The sequence below is a fragment of the Eurypyga helias genome, unplaced genomic scaffold, assembly GCF_000690775.1.
Source record: "Eurypyga helias isolate BGI_N326 unplaced genomic scaffold, ASM69077v1 scaffold24071, whole genome shotgun sequence".
NCBI classification, from domain to species: Eukaryota; Metazoa; Chordata; class Aves; order Eurypygiformes; family Eurypygidae; genus Eurypyga; species Eurypyga helias.
The window spans coordinates 10,190-34,182 of NW_010233069.1; the positions used below are offsets into that span (position 1 = coordinate 10,190).

Below are 23,993 nucleotides of genomic sequence, written 5' to 3' on the forward strand. Positions count from 1 at the left end.
TTTCCCCTCCCTTCCCTACTGAATACAGTAAGCCCTCAGGGGAACCCAGTTTAAGAATGCTTTATTCTAGGCGTTCATTTTAATTACAGCCATAATTATTTTTGTGCATGTGTATGACCCAGTTAACAAACCCATCTTTGGCATCTCATGGTCTCTCCGACCCTGCCCATCTCTGCAAGGAGGTAACCTCAGCTCCTGGCAACAATGAGCAAAATTATTTTTGAAACAAGCGGTCAAACTGGTTGCTACATCTTAATGAAAATGATTTTTAAAAAAAAAAAACATTTCTATGTATATAAACAGCCCTTCCTCCCAAACCTGGTTAGACAAGAATGTTCCTGGGTGTGGACTGCCTCGTATAATTAACTGCACAGCTGTAGCTTCTGATCCCTGGTAACGTCTGTTTCTTTCTTTCTCCCTCCGTCTACCCAGCATAATCCAGGCGTTCTCCTCCTCCTTGCAGGAGCTCCAGGTGCGTCACTTGGGCAGAAACTTTCCTGCATTCCACCGTCGTTCCTGGCTGAGACAACGACCGCTTCGTAGAGGGTTGAGAGACAGGAACTGGAGGAAAGACTAAGCCGAGAAGCCAATTCACCCTGTTTAGACCATGGAAACGGGGAGTGCAGCAAGGACGAATGGTACCACTGGGAAGCCAGAGGATGTGAAGAGTCCATCTGCCCCCAAAAAAGAAGAAGAAGTGAAGAAAAGCACAAACCCCGCGGGAGGTGAGAAGGAAACGATGAAGGGCACTGGCAGTGCTGCTTTGGAGACAGGGCAAATCAAGAGCTCCCTCTTCTCTGGGAGTGACTGGAAGAGGCCCATCATTCAGTTTGTGGAATCATCCGACGAGAAGCGATCTACCTACTTCAGCATGGATTCGGCAGATTCAAAGAAGATGCAGTTTGCCAGTGGACAGATAGGAGACTTGAGGAGACCCCCCCTCTCCTTTGCAGAGAAGGGTGATCTCAGGAAGTCCCTCTTCTCCTTGGATTCCAAAAAAAGCTTCCTGCCTAGTGAAGCGGAAGGGAGGAAGTCGTTGTTCTCTGGGGGGCAGATGGGGGACCTGAAGAAAACTTCCCTGCCGCTGGTGGAGACAGGGGACCTGAGAAGATCCACCTTCAACAAGCCTGACAGAGCAGCTGGGTCACGGCCCAGGGTGAAGCTCGAGGACGTTCTGTGCGATTCCTGCATCGATAATAAGCAAAAGGCCGTGAAGTCCTGCTTGGTGTGCCAGGCTTCCTTCTGTGAGCTGCACCTCAAGCCCCATCTGGAGGGAGCAGCTTTCCGGGACCACCAGCTCCTGGACCCCATCAGGGACTTTGAGGCCAGAAAATGCCCTGTGCATGGGAAGACCATGGAGCTGTTCTGTCAGACAGACCAGATGTGCATCTGTTACCTCTGCATGTTCCAAGAGCACAAGAACCACAGCACAGTGACAGTGGAGATTGAGAAAGCGGGAAAAGAGGTAAACTCTCTTTTTATTGCACGTTCCCATCAGTCTTTCCAAGGGACCTCAATATTACACCACAGCTTTTGCCCTCCAGCCTATGGTCTCTCCTAAAATCTTACTTGCAATTTCATTCTGGGATGTAGGGATGGGAAGTGTTCAGTGGAGAAGTGATGCTGCCTGGGTTCTGCTGCAGTGGGATTGTTGTTCTCCTAAGGGCTGGTTACACCAGCACAGCACTGGTGGTGTGTAACAGACTGGGTTGGGGGGGTGGAGAACCTGGTTTCCACTCTCTGGGTGCACCACAGACTTTCAGCCAAAGCTGAATCAAAGCCCGAAGTGCTGCATTTTCAAAAAGCTGTCTCAAGTTCTGACAGTGCTTGTGCAGTGTTACCCACAGCCAGAAAGGTGGGGCTTTGCTCAAGTTCAGGACCTCCAGAATGCAGGTAGTCAGATCAGTGGCTGCTCAAGTTACTTGTGGCTGCTGGGTGACTATTGAAAGTTGCCATGTCAGCTACTTAAGGTGAGATTATGGCTTTTTGTTTTTCTTTTCTGTTTCTGATATCATACTGTCAAGCCACACCTAGGGGAAGAGTCTTTTGAAGCTTAGATGAAGAAAAAAAAACCTGGTGCAAACAGAAAACATTGTAATTTCCCCTGAAGTGTTACTACAATAGGTTTAGAGGATGGGCATCTAAGGAGATGAGGCTGCTGTGTGGAACAGTACTCACTGATGAAAAGTCTTTGACCTTTGTTTGCTTAAAGTCTCATGCTGTTTGTTTTCTGGGTGGATGTACGATTATTCCACTAGCTCTGGTGAAGATCAGGGTCTCACCATGTTTGGTGCTGTACAACCCCACGGTAAAAGCATGTCCTGGCCTAGAGACCTGATCTAAGCAGACAGGACAGGAGAGATTACAGAGAGATCCATGAAACGGTAATGTAAAACAATTTGCCTGTCACACAGACAGCCTATGGCAGAAACTGGAAGGGCAATAAGATCTGCTGAATCTCAGTCTTAAGCACAGCCCAAGTGAGTGCTCTGATGTGGTGTGCAGGCAAATACAAGTACCTGCTGTTGGAAATTCTCGAATTACCCTTAACTTGGAAGATCAGTTTAACTCTTTCTAAGGTGCTAGGAACATTTATCTCATAAGGCTGAAAGAGCATCTTATCTAGAGCTCATCTCTGTCTTCCTGTGCAAATTTTTGGTCTTTTCTTGCAACGTCATCTCCAGTTTGCAGCCTTGCTGAAACCAGACAAGGTTCCTTCCATGTCTCAGTCAGCCTTTCTTAAAGAAATTCCTGCAGGGCTTGCTAGCCCTGCTGTTTGTTTCATCACTGTTCTTGTGTTTTTGATGTCAGCTCTGAACATAGCATATGCAAACTCTCATAAAGCTCTATCTAGTGTCTGCCAGGTTGTCCAATTGCTCTTAGCCATTTCCACTGAAAAGAGGTTAACAGTTGCTCCCTGAGGAACCAAAACTGGCCAGACTCTTCTTCCTGTGGTTGGATGAGCCTAGAACACCGTGCTTTTAAAGAAGCAACCATAGCTGGGCAGAGACGACTTTCCCTAAGATTTAAACGATGTTTGATTTCTTTCTCAGAGTCCTTGTGCCACTCTTGTTAGCTCCATGCTTTAGTTCCTGTACTGCCCTGTGCCGTTTCTGCTGCTCCTAAGCCTAAAGGATTTAGAGCTTTAGCGATGTGAATCATACACATATGCAAGTTTCTCCTGACGACGAGTTTTGATCATGTTGTAACTTGAGTGAGTATTCACTCAGACAAAAACAATTAACAGGAGAGCTGTTGCTTACAAATATTTATCCCTAGCCCTGATTCATTTACCACTGGTGCAGCCTTAACGAGAACCACAGAGAGGAATGACCATTCCCAAGTCCCTGGTGTGCACCACCTATTTTCAAGACTTGCGAATCAGCTGAGCTGCAATATGACCACAAATTGGAAGAGTGGTGAAGAGTGGCTGGTGCTGCTGGCCTCTGTGAAAAGAAAGCAAAAAAACCTGCATCAGGTCAAGCCCATCCCTGCGCCATTTTCACAGTTTGGCATCCAAGCAGCTCCAGGGTACCTTTCCTACCTCCAAATCTGCTAACTATGCCACTGGACTGGTGATTAGAATACAGCTCTATCCAGACAGACCCTTTCATGGCGTGTTGGTTGTCAAGGAACAAATGGTTTGTCTGCAAGGACTTCCCAGTCCCTGGATATACTGCTACTCCCAACCTGGAGAGGATTCCAGCAGAACTGGGGCGGGGGGTGTCTATGCTGTGACGCACCTAAGCCTGACAATCAGTCTGGGTGCCCAGAAATGTGGTGGCACAAAACTGTCACATAATAAGGTGTAATATGCTTGGTTTAGATACTTCTATCCCTTTTGTAGTGCAGAATTAATGCAGGTTACAGTCTCTGTCATGAGTTTATCTTTGCTATAGGCCTGTAGGGAAGAGAGGTGCTGTACCTTAGCATTGGGAAAGCAAGGAATTAAAATCTTTCTGTAGAATTAGGTAACTCTACTTGCTCCACAATGCAGACAGAGACAGCACAGCTTAAAAGAAGAGGAATGCAAACAAGCCAGTATACAGACACCTACTGGTTAGAGCATTTAGGCAAGCAGTACAAAGCCTGGTATCTGTCTGTGTGACAGAGGGAGAACACAGCAGCATCGTCCACTTTTCAGGAGCCTGGGGCAAGAGTCACTTATCCCCCTTTTCCTGGTGTGCTGCTGATCAGACAAGAGTGGAAAGCACAGAGGGTCAGAGACAACTTGGCACCAAAGACAGACATATTTTTTTCTGCGTTTCCATCCAGTGGAATTTTCGTATTTTACCCAGCAAACCTTTAATGCCTTCCCCTGATCCACTTCGCATTAATTTCCTTCTACAGATTTAAAGGAAAAGTAACATCCCTACCAGAATCAGCACAAGAAACAACCAAGAAAAACCCTGTGAGGCTGGGTAATAGCCACACACAGTTGGAAAGCGAGAATTGTCAATAGCAGCTTGTACACTCCAATAAAACCCTCTGGCCAGTTTGATTTATCAGCAGAACTAGAGCCCCCCTTTTACACAGCATCTTTCATTTTGAAAGGGGATCCTTCATTCAAAACCTGTTTTACAGGCCTATGCTCAAAATGAGACAACTTCACATGTGCCTGCCAGTCACAGGACTGTAAATAACCTGGTGTTACTATCCAGCGCCAGCCTTAGTACTCAGCATGTCAGGTCAGTTCTAGTGAAAAGCACTTTGATTCTTTTTCTTTAATTCTTTGCCTTTAAAGAAAAGTTCACGTTGTACACCAGGTTTAAAGAGGCAGCAGAGAACTGCCGTGCAGAAACAGGAGCTGGGTGTTCCTCGTCTCAGCAAAGCGACTTTTAAAAGGGGAGACTTCACAGAGTCTGAACTAGGCTTTGAAGTCAACCGTCCACAGAGATGGATCCAGAGGGATTTCCATCTGATCCCTCTCTGTACTGCTTTCCCTGTCTGAACAGAGAGCAAACAAGAGCGTACCCACGGGCCAGCGGAAGGATTTTTGGCCATTCCCACTGATGCAAGGTTAGGGCACGATGTGGCTGGAAGAACTCACCTGCGCTGGTTGCGGTTGCTCTGCGGACGCAGCTTAAAAGAGATGCTCTTTCCAGAGAGGTGGTGCAGTTACCTGCAGGACGTTCTTCCTAGCTGCAAGGCTGGAGAAGTTGACCTGTCGCAAATTGTGATTTAGAGTAGGTATGCCCTCATTCTGCATTAATGCCTCTCAGTGAGGGCAGAACCTAGGGAAAATCCACCAGTTTGCAGGTAAGGATTTGCTTCAAACTGTGCAAAGCAGCTCATGCAGTCACTAGAGGCCTTTTTGCACGATGTTGGCAGAGTCTCCAGAAAATGTAGCCCACTGCCACCCACCTCTGCTTAACAAAAGCTTAGATAGAAAAATGTAATGGCAAAACCAGCTTAAATAACGTCTCAATGAATTTGCTGATTTCCCAGCCGTGTCATTTTCAATACAGGCCCTGTACTGGGACAACTAGTTTAAACACTTCTTCTCTAGCTTCATTATTGCATTTGGTTGTTGCTGTCAGGTAATTAGCATAGCTCTTCCAGGCTGGTGACACAGGGGTGTTCCCTGATTCTGGGTTCCCAGAGCATTAAGACATGATGATGCTTGTATTGCTGCCTTGCAAAAAGGAGTTGTGTCATGATGCAAGACCCATAATCTCGGATCGCTAGGTCCTTTACAGCACAAGGGCTGGGTTCAGTTGCGGATGTTTAGGTGTACACTCTGAACTTTCACTTAGGACTCTGGACTGTCCTAATTAATTTAGACTTTAATAGGGGGTCTTGTCTTAGCTCAGAGACTCTCAGTGCCAGCATTTTTTAACCTGCTGTAGTCAAAGTGAATGGTCTAACCCTGTATTTCCTAGATATCCTCACTGTTCCTCTTATTTTTGCACTGCAGGGTCTCCCCCTGCGATGAGTGGAGCTGCTATATTATCTTTCACTACAACCTTCTGAACCCCACGTTTCACCCAATGGATTTGTTCTGGGTGGTCCATCACGTAAGGGGATCATGTATTGTTAACCCTGGAAAATCTGAGAAACAGAAAGCTAGGAGAGACGTTCCTTCATGGGGAATAAAGCCGAGAAATTGACTGTCCCTAGTAGCTGTAACCACCCTACTGTAAATGTAACGCAGGATGTATGTAGACAGCTAAAGCAATTTTCCCACCAGCCCCAGAGTGAATAGGGCCTTAAAAACACCATGAAATCACCCAGACTGAACCCCTTACATTGTGATCCATCTCCAGAGCATCCTTACCAAATCCACCTCCTTGTGCCTATGTCACCAGTTCTTGTACTATTCCATAGTCCCTGGACCTTTTTTTAACATCTTTTCTATGGTACAACTAATTTTAATGTTCGTACTGTCATGCAATGAAACACCCCCCTTCACCTTCCTTGCCTTTGCTGCTCTCTTTCCTTCTGCCCTCAGTATGGGCGTTCTAACCTGTATGACTGCGGTATTTGCATCCTAGCTATTTGAACTCTCTCTGTCATTTCCATTTCCAAATCATAACTCTCACTCTAAATTGTAGTGTGGGTCTGCCCTTAAATAGTTGTTATATCCCATCCCAGAGGCACCCAAACTACCTTTCTGGGTGAAGGGATATTAGAACTGCAACAAGCTGTTAAGAGTTAGCTATCACTTGTGAGCAAGTAATTGTTTGCAAAATTCCTTCAAGACTCATCGTGATCAAAAAGTACTATAAAAGTGTAATGTTGTTATCACGACTGTGTAGCCATCACCTGAAATTTTTTCCTGTTACCTTTCTTTTCAAACCCTTTGTTTTTGGGAGTGTCTGTGTGGCTGTGAAAGGTCTGCCATCCTCAGAAAAATCACTCCAGTCCCTCTCTGTATGATTTCACTCAAGTTCTTGTCATAAGAGCATCCTGGTATTTAGGGACGAGGAGGGAAACAAGACCTTCCATTGCTCAGGAGATGTGCTTTTTACTTTGCTGACAATTAATGCCATCTGGATGTAGCTCTGTGGCTCAAGGAAAAAACTTGCATTATAGTGTAATTTCTCACATTGGTTACTGCAGTGTGATGGACATCTGGATCTAAGATATTTTTATAATTGCATTTCCCTTCTGTGCAAAGATGGTTGCACACCTTTGTGTCTCGATGCAGAGGACATCTCAGTGCACGTGAGAGTGGAAAAAAGCATGCATTCGTCCAAGCCACTGTCTTGAAAAATGTGAAAAAGATAGAATCAAGCTCATGCCTTTACTCTCTTGATCAGTAGTACAGTGAATTTTCTCACCTTGATACCTATATGGTTCCCTGATAATCCTGTACCACAAAACCCTTCCATGTCTGCTCTGAACCCCTGTAGAATGTAAGTTCATGACTGCATTCAGTTGACTACTGAGGGCTGTCAGGGCTTATGGATAATATTCAGAGAGCCAGTACTCTCCTAACTCTCAACAAACAAGGACAACTACAGTGACAACATGAAGGTGCAGCTCTTTTGGCACGGAGATACCTTTGAGTGCATTTGCCTTTTTTGTTCCCCTTTTTTTTCTGCTTTATAAGGCAATTAAAGCAACCATCAAATTACTTTCCCTCTACAAATAGGTATTTTCTAAATTGGAACAGCCAGAGTCAGTGGCTTTCATATGCAGCCTGTGATTCAAGCTCAAGAGGACATTCAGACACTACGGTGACTGGCACCAAGACAAGAGCTCTCATGGGCTGACTTCCTTGGTCTGAGCTGGTTGACAGTTTGTTGCCTTTTCTTCATCGTGTGATGATGTTTTCTACTCCCTGGGTGGAGATTTGAAAACTTTCAGACGCAGGTTTTCATGGTGTATTGTCTTCTTGGAGGGCTGGCAAAGCAGTGGGAACTACACCTGGTGTTTTAAGAGCAGGGAGACCTCACTGTGTTAGCTGCTGTGGGAGCGGATTTAACCATCCCTCATCTCCCCTGTCTCCAACTGTTGGCCTAAACGTATGTGCTTTTGGGTAACGCAACCACTTGCGAAAGGATCCCACATGAACAGCGGGTTTTTAGAACTTTTCTAACGTGACATAGCTCAGCTGTGGAACACAGGTAATTTCTGCCAACTGCGTAGTTCCTAAACAGCTCTGGGGAGAGGTGTCCCACAGCCAGATTGCCTGTAGTTATAGTTGTGCTGTGACCAACCTGCACACACTTGAAACACAGAAAGAGCTTGAAATGCGTAAACAAAGGCTTTGTCATGATCTGTTGGGCAGGAACGTGGTGAATATGAACAACCAAGGGAGGGGTTGCCCGGAGTTAACGGCGCAAGGCGTTAGCGAGCAGTCAGGTCCCTCTCTGAGGCAGAGACATGGCATGCGCACCAGGTGACACCAGCGCACGGCTACCTGCCCCTCCATGGGCCCCACTTCTCTGACTGCCCTGCCTGCAATCGTCTGCTCTGAGCTTCTCTGGGAAGCCAGTGCAAAACGAAATGCAAATGAATCCCAGTGAAGTTGCTGATCTAAGCCAAGCATGGTTGACTATGACTCCTCCCTCCTCCTTTTGTATTTTTTTTTTCCAAGCATTCCCCAGCTTCATCATAACATGAAAGCTCTCAATTCAGAGCAAATTAATCCACAATCCTGTCTAAACAGAATTCCTGCCGGAGGCATCGTCCTCTCGTTGCAACACTCGTCAAACGTCATTCCATAATTACATGAAAACTGTTATTGCTGCAGAGGCACACCCTGGGATGGGCCCTTCACTGCATACACAGCTAAATTTTGAAACAGGCCTCTTCCCCCTCCAGCTAATGACTGTAAGGTGATTAAAAGAGGCACCATGACGGTAGCCTAGTAGGTGCTTCTGCTGCTGTCTTTGCTGAGGGAGCTGAATCTCTTGACCCAGGCAGAAGGTCTGGGATCTTGTCCAGTGTCAGCACATGATCTCCATTTCAAGCAGTGCCAGGAACCTCTACCTCCCAGCTACTATTGTTCAGGGCCAAATGCTTAAGTGGAAGCACAGCACCTCTTTGAAGTAGGCCACCCTCAGCCCCGGTTCATGAGACTCCTCTTCCCACAGGCTGAGCTTTCACTGCAGAAAGAGCAACTGCAGCTGAAGATCATTGAGGTAGAAGATGAAATGGATAAGTGGCAGAAGGAGAGGGACCGTATCAAGGTGCGTATGGGATATTCTTTTAAGTTCACTTCTTTCTTTTGCACCTGTCACTTTCTTTTCCACTCTCTCACATCCCTCTCCTCCTTTCCTCAGTTTCTCTGACATACCCAGCTCTTCCTCACTCCATCCCTTACCCAGTCTCTATCTCATCACTCTCCAAAACTCACTCATGCCAAATCTTGGAAACAACAACTCCTACTTAAGTCATCTTGCAACATACCCTGCAGGAGATCAAGAGAAGGCAGCAGTCTCATTACAAAATGATCCAAGGCACCTCCCTGCTTTGGGTCCCTTATAGTTCTTCAATCACCAGTAGCCAGGCTGATTTGGAAATAAAGATGTGCTGCTTTTTTATTTTTCCCTGCTGGACCACACACAAAAATAAACTCCAGAAGGGCTCTGGGTTGCCCAGAGGTAAAGCAACAGGAATAGGTGCAGTTACACCAACAAATATCTTGTTTGTAATAGAACAGGTTATTTCCATACCGATATAGGGCTCCTCTGTAATCCTTTCACTATGCTAAGGGTTAGAATATAGTAATTTTTTTTTCATTTATACCCTAACTGAATAGAGCAGTGAAAACACCATTTGGAGACACCCCAGAAAATTTGCATAATATTAATAGGCAAAGCCATTCTTCTCCCTTTTATGTGGTACACACCCATTGGCTTGCCACTTCTACTTTTTTCTGCTTTATTATTATTATTACTATTATAACTATTATTATTGAAAATCTGACCTATGAATTTTAGCTCTGAATATAGTTACATCCACAGTCATTCTGAAGAATATTTCAGAGGGATCTAGAGGTCAGGTTTGTAAAGTGTTTCAGCACCTTTTGTACACTGAAGTGGTGGGAGTTTGGTCCTCAAATTCCTGAGGAGCAAGAGCCATGATTTAGAAGGTTAAACAGCATTTTAAAATATCACCTGAGAGTGCAGTTCATGAATTGAAATACAAGATATGCTCTTATAATCAGGAAGACAGCGCACGCTGTAGATCACCTACATGCAATTATAGCAAGTACAAGTATTACTTTTCTTTACTCAACTTTTTCCATGCTAAGATTTACATACATAGAGTCTCCATAGTCACAGTCTAAATACTGAGAATGCTTGGATATATCCCCCTCTGTATCCCTCTGTTAGCAAGTGACCCCCTGAGAAGCTTAGTATTTGATTTCTGTTGTCTTTCCTGCTCCCGCCTCTCTCTGCTCCTTTGCTCTGCAGAACTACACCACGAATGAGAAAGCTACAGTGGACCAGCATTTCAAAGAGCTGATCCGTGACTTGGAGAGGCAGAGGGATGAAGTGAAGGCTGCCCTGGACCAAAGGGAAAAGATTGCATCAGAGAATGTGAAAGAAATCGTGGATGAGCTGGAAGAGAGGGCAAAGCTGCTGCGGGAGGACAAGGAAAACAGGGAGCACATCCATCAGATCAGTGACTCTGTGCTCTTCCTGCAGGTAACCGAGATATCAGTTTCCTTTCCTTTTTTTTTCCCATGAGGACAAGATCTGTCCCAAAGACAAACCCCAAGTTGGTGTAAGATGAATTAATCTTGTCCACTTCAATGCACATGTGTGGCAGGAACTGACCCTGACATTTGAAGTTGTCTTAATTCTGGTAAGTGAAGAATGAACTTTGGTGTGCCAAAGTGGGATTTTTTCTTTTTTTTTGTAGACGGCTGCAGCTCTCAGGAATAACATTTGTCTGCCCCCTCCACCTTCACTGTATTCCTTTGCATGTCATACAATTTAGAGCCTAACATTAGCCAGTTCCCTAGGATCTAGCCTTCATCTGTTATGTTCCTCAATAACCTCTCCTCCCTTCTTTTTGGCAGGAGTTTGGAGCTTTGATGCGGAATTACGTCCCCCCTCCATCTCTCCCAACCTACAGTGTGCTGCTTGAAGGGGAGAGCATGAGCCCATCTATGGGACTCCTCAGAGAAGACCTCCTAAACGTCTGCATGAGGCACGTGGAGAAGATCTGTAAGGCTGACCTTGGCCGCAACTTCATAGAGAGGAATCACATGGAGAACGGTAGAGTACCCAAGATCTGCCTCTTCCCTTCCTCCCTGTGCAAAGCCTAGCTCAGATCGGGGGAGATGAAGTGTGATGAGTGTATTCTCACAGAAGAGAAAGTAAGCAAGGATCTGGGGAAAGCAGGAATAAAAATACATGTAGCTGGAATTCATTCTGGAGTATCAGAGCTGTCCTGTCAGACCTATGTGGGGATGGAGCCCCTGAGCCAGGGTGTTCAAGGGACATACAGTGCCAAACGGTCCTCAAACATCAGTGATGTTTAAGGATGGGTGATCTTACTTGAAGAGAGACATCATGGTCAATACCACAGCACTGCAAGGAATCTTTTAAATTTTAGAACCCGCTTACTTTCTGCATTTCCCAGTTAGTTCTGCAGAAAGGGTTTGTCTTGCATCAAGCTCACACATAAGATTAGGAGGGCAGGGCACTAGAATGGGACTCCACAATCGAGGTTCATTTCCCAGCTCTCCTACAAACAGCCTTTATAACCTTGGGCAAGTTACTTAATCCCATGAAATGACCTCTTGCACTAAGAATAATAGGGATCAGAATTAATTGTTATCTCAGCAGGCTTCTGTAAGGATATAATCTATTAATAATTGTCGAAGCCCAGACACCTGAGCAATAAAGGTCAAGAAGCTGGGTAGGTAATGTGAGGCTAAATTGCACCCTACTCTCCAGGAGGGTGTGTGTCTTGAAAAGATGGAGGAATAAGCTCAAGTCCAGTTCATACAACAGAAGCAGCTGAGGAACTCTGCTGCAAACCTGCAAGATCACTGTTATTCCGTTCAAATTCACAGTACTCACTAGACATTTCTCCCATATTAATACACCACTTTTTCCCTGGGTGACAGCCATGCAAATGACACCAACTTCCTTCTACATGACAAGATGAAGAGGGAGGGGAAGAAACAGCTAAAAACCCCCTTACCCTAAAACCAAAAACCCAGACAAAAAGCAGCCCATTGAAAAGATGCGTAGAGCTCAGAACAACATGGGTTTGGTTATTGGTCAGCACGCTAATGTTTTTCAGAGCCTGGGTTTTGTGAATCAGCCTGTCTGATATTCACAATCTAGAGCAGTAAGAAGGAAGATGACATGGGACCAGGGTACATTTAGATCTGTAAGGAAAATCACTAGTACTCATCAAGTGACAGCCTGCTGCCTTCCTACATTATGGAGAGAAAGTCCCTGGTCCCAAGGAGCCTGCACCACAAACAGTTCATCAGTGTCTATCTGGCACCATCATTCTCCATTAGACATGAATTAGATGGACCAGATCCTTCTGGCCCAGAGAACACTCCCTTCAGAAAGTCAGGGATTACTTTCAAAGTGCTCACGATCCACCACAGCGAGAGACAGGTTTTTAAACTCTCCCTACCCTTAAAGTAGCACCAGAAATTGAACATTATTTGTCATCCAGCATTTAAGACTGCAACATACCTGGTCAGATTCTCAACACTGTGTGCTAAGGCTTGCTGAGAAGTTTGGTTATAACTTAATAGAAGTAGATGACAGGAAGCTCAGATCCAAAAATCACTGTTGTACCTTTTTATTTCTTCACCCAGAGATTTGCAGAATTTCCAAACTCTGGATGGCATAATGCCAAAGGGGTTTTTGGATGCCTGAGTATTCACAGCACTTCTGAAAACTAGATGAGTATCATAAAAGCACTTTGCATTCAAGTTACCGTTACTTAGGAAGTTACCTTCCATCTGCTGAGCTGTTTTTTGCCAATCTTGAAGCAAATATATTTTACATGGCCGTTTGTACAACCCAACAAGAGTATGCACATGTTTAGCTCTGCTAGCTCGGGATGCAGATTGACTACTTCCTGATCACTTTTAATTAGGATCCCCTCCATGTCAGAAGTCTTCAATGGTACTTGAAACCTGTGGGATTCAGGTCCCAAAACATTTCTGAGCAGGGCAACAATTAACTGCCACCAGAAACCCGGGTGCTTTCAGAAACTTTACTGGGGGTTTAATGGACGCAGCTTGGAGTCTGCCTAATGAGAAGAACAGTGGTATCCACTCAGTTGGGAAATGTTATTTAAGGTGAGTCTCCGAAACTTCAGAGCTCTCCGTTTTTCAATCCGCAGTTACACTTGAAAGAGGACAGCACTCTGCATCTAGTGACTGCAAGGAAATAACGCCACAATTACTTAATGGATTTAATTAACTCAGACTCCCCCTGAGTCACTGCAACAAATTCATTTGCAACCGGCTTGATCTTCTAGTGCAAAAAACTTCCCAGGAAGAGATATTATATTAATGGAATGAAACCTGCTTAATAGCAGACTCCAAAGGGAATCCACTTTCTTTTAGTTGTCATAACAGGTACCTACTTAGTAGTGTGGCAAAGAGGCAAATAATCAGAGAGCATCCAGGGAGTTTAAATAACACAAAAATACATTGGAGAAATAACATAAAATTTTGTTCAGTGACTTAAAAATCAAAGAATGGAACTATTTAAACACGGGAACCACATTTACCCCCTTGCAGGGAACAATAAATTTATATAACACTTGAGGACTGAAAAGAAAGTATTTTTGTGAGCAACTGTACTGATAGAGCATCATTTCCTGCGGATCACTGCTGGAAAACCAAAACCAGGCTGCGTAATACCTGGCTAAAAGTTCGGTGTCATCCACTTTGCATCATGCCTGAACCAAACACTCTTGTCCAAGAGCCCAGGAAGTTAGATCTGTTTGCAACTCAGGTTTAGCATCCTCCTTTAAAAACTGAATAAACCAACGCATTGAGTCCTCCCAAAGCTGACTTTCTTGAGCCTTGTAATACTCGCAGTTCAAGATCTGCTGGTTGAAAGCCAGCTCTGTGCCCAGGTTAAACACACAGAAGAAGCCAAACCCAAACTGCTGCTTTTGAAGTGGGATACATTTTTAGTCACAGAGCAGTATTTTGGTAGGAAAATGCCTCAATCCTCAAGTCTTTGTATGGATTTTCAGGACATAGAGTATCTACTGAATGGCCAAATGCTTTAGCTGTGCTACGCCCCTGAAGGAGTTTGCTCTTTTAGCTCAGGCTGAACCTCTGGACAGCTACAGCACTGCTTTACCTCCCAGCCAGGGTCCCACAGAGGAGTTACAAAAATAGAGGAACTTGTTTTCAAAGGGCAGAACCATCTCTCCTGCAGCACTTCAGGAAGCAATTCCAGTCTGTCATCCCTTCCCCCTCCTCCTGTCCCTCTCAAGGCCACTAAACTGCCTCCTCCAGCTCACGCCCTGCTCTGCTTCTCCAGGTGACCATCGGTACATGATGAACAACTACGAGTGGAACCAGCCCGACAACTTGAAGAGATTTTCCATGTTCCTGTCTCCCAAAGGTATGTCACCCTAATAGTGGTCAGGCTTCCTCTAAACACAGCCCAGGAAAGGAACTTCATGAATGATTTGTCCCAAAATTTGATTTCCCTCATATTTTCTGCTGTCCCCTGTCAAGATCCATCCCTCTGCATATGTTTATGACAGGTCTTCTCTCCAGCCTACAAAGCTTGGAGAAGTTTTAGTGTTTTCATCTCAAAAAAGGAAGCAAAGCTTCTCAGCTCTATGGAGGAGAGCTGAAGTGACTCAACTCTATCAAACTGTAGTTTGTGAATACAAGGGAGATTTAACATGTGTTATAGGTTGAAGTAAATGTTCTTGTCCACCAGAAGCTTATCCCACTGTGCTATTAAGTGTGAAAGCTACACTAGGCTTGCTCTGTATCAGGATTTTACTTTCACCAGAAAACATACTTCTCCCCTAAAGCGAAAGGGTGGAAGTGAGGAATGGGTCCTAAAAAAGCAGGAGTCTGGAGTTCCTTTCTGAGCTCTGACACTGACAAGAGCCCTGGTGATTTACTTACATCCTAATTGTTACACAAACACTACAGGATGGGTCTTTGGAGTGAATGACTGTTTTCAACACACTGAGCTGTAAAATGGTAGTTGTCTGTTTCTAAATTAGCGTCAGGACTTCGGGAGCGAGTAGCAGAGAGCCCTAAAAGCCGAGGCAAGGCAAGGCAATGCCTGTAGAAGTGAAAGAACAGAAAGGGTGGCACAGAGTCAGTAACCAAATATCCTTCGGTCCCTAGAGAGCAAGGCCCTGTCTGGATTTGCCAGGTGTTTACAGCTGCTGTTCTGCAAAGCCAGATGGTGGGCAGGGTGAAGGGATATGCCAGCAATTAGCAGTGGCATGCCCCTGAAGGCGCATTTGAAGTGCCATGTTGCCTGCTCTGTCGTTAGGGTTTCCTGGGGATAACGCAGATCCCAACACTGAGCCCTTTGTCTGGATTTCCACTTTGCCCTTCTCCGTTACCAGCCCACGCCTGGCAGCCCTGCCTGGCGCCGTGGGGGTTCGGAGCAGAGGCAACATGCCCAGTCCAGCATCCACAAGCCTGCAGCACGACTGTTTCCTTCAGGCTCCCCAGGTTAGGGGTCAGCCTCTTCATCAGAGGTTGCAGAGGGGCAGTGTGCCAGTGGTGGGTTCGTTTTCCATGGAGCCTGTCTCCACACACTGCCTGGATGGTTGTAGCTGCTGTTCTGCCCCAGCTGCCAGCGAAACACGTGTTCTGCTAAGTGGAGCAGCTGATGCTGGGGAGAGACCACAGGCTCAGCCCTGCATCCAAAACTGTTTTCAACCTTAAAAGATGGTTGAAAATTAGTTCTAAAACTGCCTGGGCTGAACCCATCTCTACCTACGATGTGGGGCTTTGGGTTCAGGTGGGAATGGCTCAACACTCATTTGAAGGGTTGATGCGGAGCCACGGGAGGAACACATTAGACAATGCTGTTCTGCCACCACTGCTCCCATGTGTGTCTGGGACAGGGCTGAAACCTGTCATGGCAAAAGAAAGGGAAAAGTAATTTGTGGCAGTGCCATAGCATGGCAATCCTGGCTGCTCACTGCTCTAGACCGTAGTGCCTGGACTTCCCTCAACTCCTCTCTGGAGCATCAGTTCCTGAGACCTGGGAGCACAGACTCCCTGGCAGCCAGCTGGGATCTGGCATCTCAGCCTCCAGAAGAATGTTCCAAGAGACAGGAGGGATCAACAGGGACTGCCAGATACAGGGTTCCTTATTTAGTGCTGTTTATTGGAGCCAGGGGGGACACTTGCTGGATACAGTCAGCTACAGAGTAGTGTGAGGGTTGTACGGTGGCTTGCAGTTCAGTAGCCCACTGCTTCCTGCAGTGGACTTCTGAAGGTACAAAGACTAAGGGAGCATTTGTTCTGGCTACTCATCTACGTTTTCCTGGAAGCACAGACATGTCGCCTTCCGAAGATACTCATTCTGTATTTTCTGCCAACAAAGTTACTTTGTGCAAAAAACCTAAGCACATGATTGCACATAGAGTCTCTGCTGAACAGGGGATTGAACAACACTGGATGCTTGACCAGGGTGAGGGCAGTAGCATGATTCCGTATGGGAATGCTTTTGTTGAAAGGAACCGGCTGCTGAAACCACACGGATGGAGACGTTGGGAACGGAATGAATCAGTAGGCAAAACAGGAGATATGACCCACTTAGCTTGTATGCTGGCTAGCAAAGGATTATCCAATGAATAATGCAATACATCCATAATCATTTAACTCTCTAGTGTTTGCTATGCTCCATCAGTGTATCATGTGGAAGTCCAGCACTACTTCTGATTGCACTTTTTCTAAGGAATTCCATAAAATGAGAGGGAAAAAAAGAAAAAAAAGACCACCCTTTGTATTGCATAATATGCACAGAATCCTTAATTATCTCATGATAGTTTTACAGCACTCCCTTTTTCTCAGCTAGGTTGGATCACTGCAAATTCTGCCTAAGGCCGCAGCAGCAGTCTGTTTGCTGCATTGAGGAATGCTGCGCTAATTGCAGTGGCCCATACTGAGAAACTACTTGGATTTTAGCTGAACCTATAGGTGTTTAAGCCCTGCTTAAATTCAAGACTTTCACTGTTCCTGTCATTAAAGACAGTATTGCAGAGCATCTGCCTGCAGGGATGACATAATGAGGCAGAGGGGACACAGGAAGGGTTTCAAATGCTGCCTAAAAGATAGAGGAACAATCTGTTCGACTGCTCGACACTCCTTTCTGTCCTCTTTCACTGAGCTTTCTTCCCCTGATGTTGCAAACAGTTTGGCTGAAGCCAGGAGGAGGTTGGAGAGATCATCTTGTGCCTTTGGAAATCTTTGAATGAAGAGTAGAAGGGACTCAGGCACACAGAGGGGGAGAGAGAACCACTTAAATACAAACATTGCTTAAATAGGAAAGCAGTCCACAGGATGGCAGCATAACAGCTCAAAGTGTTCATCTCTTGCTCTTCTAGGAGTCCAGTGTCACAGTAAAAGGGTACAACGGCACTAGTCCTCATCACAGCATGATGTCCTAGTGACACCCAGAAGCACATGCCTGTCACAGTGGCTGAGGCAATGCATGCTTGAGCAAGAAATTTTCCTCCACTTGTGTCTCTTGAGCTCAAAATCCAAACCTCTGCCTGCAGGTCTCTCTGCAGAATACTCATGTTGAGTAGGCAACCCTGAGCTGGCAATTTAATGCAGCTAAAGACACCTCTGTGGCAGTGGGAGAGCTTTGTTCTCTAAATGAGAAGTCTATTCACCCTACAACCCAGAGAAAAAAGGCCAGGCATTCCTCTACTCCCTGGACCCAGATTTCTGGTTTGGTGCTGCTTCCAAATTGGTGGGGACGGTTTCATAGAGCAATGCCAGGCACAGGCCTTTGAGCCAGCTCATCAGGAGCCAACTGCTGAACTGGATGCTCTTGTTTTACAGCCAGTTTCAACCCACGATCATGGGAATTTTCCTCCTTCCAAGCAACTGAGGAAACACTTGGTACGGGTAATTCCGACTTCAGTTTGAAAGGATCTAACCCCCCGTGCCACATCTTTCTAGCTGTCTAACCAACCTTTTCTGCTTCCCCTCTTTGCTGTTTTGTCCCCTGTCAATTACTGTCTCACAGAAGCATCCCTTAGCTGGGTTATCAGCACTGTCTGCATACACCCAAATCCAGGGTCTCACTGCTTTAAGCACCATGTATATAGGAAGGAAAAGCATCCCTGGTCCTCACTGTTCAGGCAGTGAAAGAAGAAGATGGAAACCACAGGTGCCAGTTCATGAAGATTCTGAGATATCTAACCAGCTACAATCCACAGGAGTGCCATCATCATCCAAGGCGATCTGTGGAGGTTGTGACAGAAACAGGAGAGGACTCCAAATACCCTCAGACAGTCTCATTAATATAAGGCTGCTCTTTTCCATCACACATACACCTTTTACTTAGCTCATAAGTTCTCAAAGACAGACCCTCCCCGACGTTCACTGTCTGTACAGCATACAGCACAATGGGGTGGGGTGCTTTGAGCTAGTGTACCAAGAACCAGCAGCAGCAAGTCATGCCTTTTCTTCCCAGATGCCCACCTTCCTTTTTCTCGCCTATATTTTCTTACTTTGCTTCGTACATGCTCAGAGGGTCCTGCCTTACCTTGCATTTGGAGGCAGCCTACAAGCATCCACAGCCACTCTACCTGGGGGAGCTCTCGTGACTCACAGCCACACCTATGTCGTTCCTGCTTTTCATGCCACAGGCAGGGCTGTCTCACTCTCATCATCTGCCCTCAGATTCATTCTGGCAGCCAGGGCCTGACCCCAAGGAGGCCAGGAGGGGAAGCCTTGCTTAACTTCAATGGGCTTTGACTAAAGCCTCAACTGCTTGGAGGCAAGGGAGTTTCAGGGGTTACGTAGTTTTGCCTCATTACTCCAGTCTCTGGAGCTGCGGTTTACCTGCGAGGAGGCTGCTGCTCTTCAGTCACACCTGCGCTCTGGGTCTCTCAGGAGAAAGGCTTTTCTATTCCTGCCTGGAGCACTGGGATGCCTTCACACACACACACTGTGTACACCAGGACCCCACAACTGACTGCTCTCATCTGCCTTTTCTTACTAAGAAAAAGGGGATGAAGCTATTAGTTCCCATTTCCCCCCAAGCTCGCTGAAGGCAGTTTTACAGAGTGTGTTTTGAAATGCTTAGACTTCCCCACTGCAGCGTGCAACACCACGGAATAACACCACCTCTTCTATCTTCCAGTAGGCAATGGCACTAAGCTGCCTTTTCAGTTCTCCTCGGTGGGACAGAATCCGCCCGGTGACTTCAGCAAACAGTCTGATGGGAGCCTCTTCACTAAGACCGGTACTAGGCATTTAGTTTTTTCCCCTTTTCTAGGTGATAAGACATTTAATCCTGTTCTTGCTCCCCCAGAGAAGGCCTGGAGCAGTCCTACACCTGGTCCGTATCTCCTGCCCTGACTATCAGTCTCTCAGAGACAGACACATGTTTACATGAGCAACTTACTCTGCAAGTGTATTTAGGAGTGTTAAAAAGTTATATCTAGTGAATACTTGAGGGGTTTTCAATTTTGTTTGCAGTGGGTAGAGATGAGAATTTTTCACGATTTTAGGGGTGCAGGGACCAAGGAGAGAGATAGTGGGAAATGATGTTCATGGCTATTTGCCCCTCTGGCTTCATCCGAGTTTTAAAACAGCTATCATCCTGGAAGAATAATAGCCACTGAGGACAACCTTTAAACAAATATGCAGCAGCTGCCTGTCCTCCTTATCTGAACGAGAATCCCCCATCCACCATCTCATAATCCTCTTTTCACTACCCACTAGTTCAAGGGCACGAGAAGTGGAATCCAAGAGCATCAGCACCTGCCAAGCAGGGTCAGGTCTGATTAATTTGCGAATGGGAGATGGTGGGGAAGGGCCATTGCCTGATAGCACTGAACAGGGTTGTGATTCAGCAGGGCTGGTATTATTTTTGAATCAGAACTGAGCTGCTGTGGTAGAAGGGTGTTAGGGCTTATCATGCTGCCAGAGGTACTGTCATTAATTTCTGACATGAAACCCAGGACTCGGCTCTTTGCACTAATTAAATAGCCTATAGTGTTCTTTGCAAGAGTCAGAATGCTTGGTTCGGGACTTGGCCTAAATTTAATTGGACTGATTACATTCCACCTCTCTGCATTCCTCAGACATTTTAATTAGACAGACCTTCTTTACTCCTTTTTTCCTAACTGATTGGGTGGCAGAATAGGCATCTGTCTGGTGGCTGTTGCGTCCCACCTCAGAAAAGGCTGCATTTCAATGTTAAGCAATGCAATACTAATTATGTGGCACTTCCAGTCTTGCTACTCATCTTGATGATTGCAAGAGGAGATGGGGATGGTGGCAGGGACAGATCTGTAACAGCCTGTTTTATGTTGTCACAGCTTATCCTTCAATAGTGAGACATCAGTCTGCAAAGGTGACGCCACAGACGTGGAAATCCTCTAAGCCGTCTGTATTGGTAAGAAATATACCCTTGATGGGAAAGCATGTGCACAGCTTCAGCAAGAAACTATCTGTTCTAGGGATACCTGAAAGTTCAGAGACTAGGGCTTGGGTCCTTTGGAGATGGGAAAGTAAAAACTTTAAGTCAACAGCTTCTATTATTTTTCTTTTTTGTCTGTCATTAACTGCATCCACAGAGGGATGCAGACTAACCCCCCACCTTCCCAGTTCTGGGTTGTAGGAATATTCAGTACTTCACAATGATGTTTTGGAAAGATTTTACCCTGGCCTAAAACTGGATCCAGGCTGCTAGAAGCTATACAAATACTGTAGCACACATGCTGCTATCTGTAGTACTTTTCATCCCTGCAGGGCTATCATACACTCTTAGCATTCTGTGTCATCTAGAAAGCACAGATTGTGTAAACTACACCAAAGACAACCATATAAATTATGTTGCTAATTATATCCTACAGTAGGCAGATTCAGTATCAAAGATGAGGGGCCAGACTACGATCGTGAATCACTAGAACATCTGTAAGTCACTCATTTTGCAGTTAGCACAAACCAGGTAACAGTGCATTACAAGAGGCAGAGGACAGTAGTATGTTAGGTCTTGTAACCTTAAATACACAACGCTAACAAAGAGTTAATGCATAGCCACAGAAACACTAAGTTCATCTATTTTTCTTAACATCCATTCACACTGTGCTGCATTAAGATCTTACGTGATTTGAATTACGATCCTGAAGTTTTTGCCCCCATTCTGCGGATGGAATCTATTTTTTGAATTCTGATTATACGTTTGTGAAAGATTATGTACTGTTCTCTGGAAATAAGACTTGTAAGAAGAAAAGGGTCAAGAATCTAGAGCATTCCCACACTGAAGGAAGCAAACAGAGAAAATACCCAAGAGTTAGTGGCTGCCTAAGGACTGCAGCTGTATATGTCTGCTAAATTTTCAAGGCCTCATCAAGAGATGAATGTCAGTGAAGGGGATGTTCCTTGGTAGACTGTATCATTTTCAGAAAATCCAGCCTTGACTCTCTGTGCTACAGCAAAACGTATCTCTTAAGAACAGCAAAGTTGTGTCGTATCTTTTCTGTCTTGGGTTTGAACACTGCCTTTCTGAAAGATCATCTACTCCATCGTGTGTATGCCCAGACAGAGACTCTTCCCAGTGATTTTAGATACCAACATATCCTCCCTGATGGTGGTGTTATACTGGGGAAGCCTGGTCAGTCTAGAGGAGGCTCTCTATGGTCTTGTTAACAACAAACGCCCCACTCCACGACAGTCAGTGTGCTGTGCTCCATGGACACAACCCATGCTTTCCTTCATCCCCATGCAGAAAGCCTGGATTCCACATGAAGTCTCCCTCTTTTCTCTCCATTTCTCTCTCATGCATACACATGTAGTGGCTATTTTGTTTTTATAGCTTATGCTCACCAGATACCCCTGAACCTAACAGTTGAGTTGATAAATATAAGCATTAAAAACTCCCAAAATAGAAATACATGCTCTGGACTGCAGTATCTCTGCAGGAGCTTTTATGGTCTATTGGGCCAATAATCTAGCTTTTAAAATTGTCTTATATATGTATTTAAGTAATACACATTCTAAAAGGTCTGTAAATATGAATTTTCACAAAGGACTATACTGTTTAAGGCAGAATGTCTTCTTAACCCACAGGGAGTTCTTTAAAATGAAGCCCTCCCCTCTTCCATCTTTTAATTATATTGGAAATTAAAGCCATAAAATGAAAAGAATTTCAACAAAAGGGAACACTGAGCAGGAAGTACTGGGAGTCGGCAGTGAGCAGCAAGATGGCTTGGGTTTGCTCTGCCCGTGCTTCCAGCCTCCTGCTGTGCCTGGTGTTAACTAGTGCTCTGCACAAGATGTGCAGCATGTTGCGGTGAGGTACTGCAAATGAGATGGGGGCAGTGGATCGAACCTAAGACAGGTCAGACATTACAAAAACCCAGTTGTTCCTGATTACCGTGGTCACTGCTTCATTGGCATAAGGATTCTCAGCTTGGCTAAAGATTTTGACATGGACAGTGCAACCAACTATCCCAGGCAGTAAATCGCCTTTTGTGTTTTGCAGTCATCCCAAGCCAACAGCAGGCTGCACAACACAACTTTTCCATTCCTTGTTCCTTATTTGTAATGGTGCAGATAAGAATGAAATTCCAGGGATGGGTTCTCATGACAACAGTAACAATTAGGGACAAAGGCAGGAAAATGCTAATTCCTTTAGGCTGTGCCCCTGTCTCTCCAGTTATGCTTCTGTTTACACAGACTTTAGTACTGGGCCCTACAACATGTGGAAGCACAAATAAACAATACAGTATTGTGTTAGAATTTCCATGTACAAGAGTTTTGGCTTGCCAGCCAGCAAGCACAAATAAATACCATGCGACTTAGTTGATCACTCACATAACTGCGCATCGCTTTAAGTGTGAAAACTCCCATGAGTTCTCAAGCTAGTGAGCAATTAAGAGACACTGACAGAAGCATAAAAATAAAGGTGACATTCCTCTTCTCCCAGAAACCTCTTATCAAACCATGACTCATAGTCTGAGATTTTATATGATGCACAGACTCATTTGGCTCAGGAATGAAGTCCATGCAAAGCATGTGTGTAAATCAAAAAGCAACACCATTTGCATTTCATCCCTCCAGCACCTCCAGTAGTGAAATGAGGTGGTGTTGCTCTGCAAGAGGAAAGGTTGAAGGTGTTAAGATAGAAGTATGTTAAGATATGGGTGGTTGGGCTACCTAAGAGGGTGAAGTATAGGTGGTCAGCAAACAAAGGTAGGTCAAACTCACATGCCCCAAATTCTCCATTGCAGTCACATTACCGCCCCTTTTACGTCAACAAAGGCAATGGAGCCACTTCCAACGAGGCACCTTGATTCCTGAAGATTTAGGGAAGAGCTGGCAGCACTTGGAGTGAAGACTCAGCTGCGGATTTTCATGGATGTACCTGCTACTATATTAACCTTACTGCTCTAATCTCTGCCAGGGAGAGGGAAGGTGCAGAAGGGAATAGCCTTTACTGGAGGAAACAAAGACTTTTTCCAAATCACCTAATCACGTTGAAAGCTCTGCAGGCCTTAACAACATAACCCCATCCTCTGCTGTCACCTCCTTATTCCATCTCTGTCAACGTCCTTCCCTTTGCTTGTGCAGAGTGGGCTGCTCTGCTTCTCCTGGGAAGCATGCATGCTTGGGTAGCCCCCCATCCCCTACTCTGCTATACCTGTTGTCCCCTCATCCTGGGTCTGTTTATATGACCACAGCTGTTAAGTCCTGGTGAAGGTCCCAAGCTGGGGGTGGGGGGTCGGGGTGTGAGGCACAGGTCTTACTGGAAGCTCTCCTTACTGGAGAGGCCTCAGCCACTGGGAGAAGGGACAGGCTAAAGCTCTTCCCATGCCTCTCTATCCCATGACCCAGCCCTGCCTCAGATCCAGAC

General features: G+C 45.5%; 1 protein-coding gene across 1 annotated transcript; it reads left to right on the forward strand.

Annotated features, from left to right (window-relative positions):
- Positions 1 to 607: 607 nt before the first annotated feature.
- Positions 608 to 23,433, forward strand: TRIM29 (tripartite motif containing 29). Its single transcript, XM_010161621.1, has 9 exons — positions 608 to 1,465; positions 9,045 to 9,140; positions 10,371 to 10,604; positions 10,982 to 11,180; positions 14,445 to 14,528; positions 17,963 to 18,022; positions 19,275 to 19,373; positions 20,455 to 20,531; positions 23,371 to 23,433. The coding sequence occupies exons 1-9, from the start codon at positions 608 to 610 to the stop codon at positions 23,431 to 23,433; spliced, it is 1,770 nt and encodes a 589-aa protein (XP_010159923.1).
- The last annotated feature ends 560 nt before the right edge of the window (positions 23,434 to 23,993 follow it).

Excerpts from the sequence above, each read along its gene's own strand:
- TRIM29 (XM_010161621.1), top strand. The coding sequence starts at position 608 with ATGGAAACGGGGAGTGCAGCAAGGACGAATGGTACCACTGGGAAGCCA. Across the intron at positions 11,181-14,444 it reads GAGGAATCACATGGAGAACG|GTGACCATCGGTACATGATG; the intron begins GTAGAGTACCCA and ends CTGCTTCTCCAG. Across the intron at positions 18,023-19,274 it reads AGCAACTGAGGAAACACTTG|GCAATGGCACTAAGCTGCCT; the intron begins GTACGGGTAATT and ends ATCTTCCAGTAG.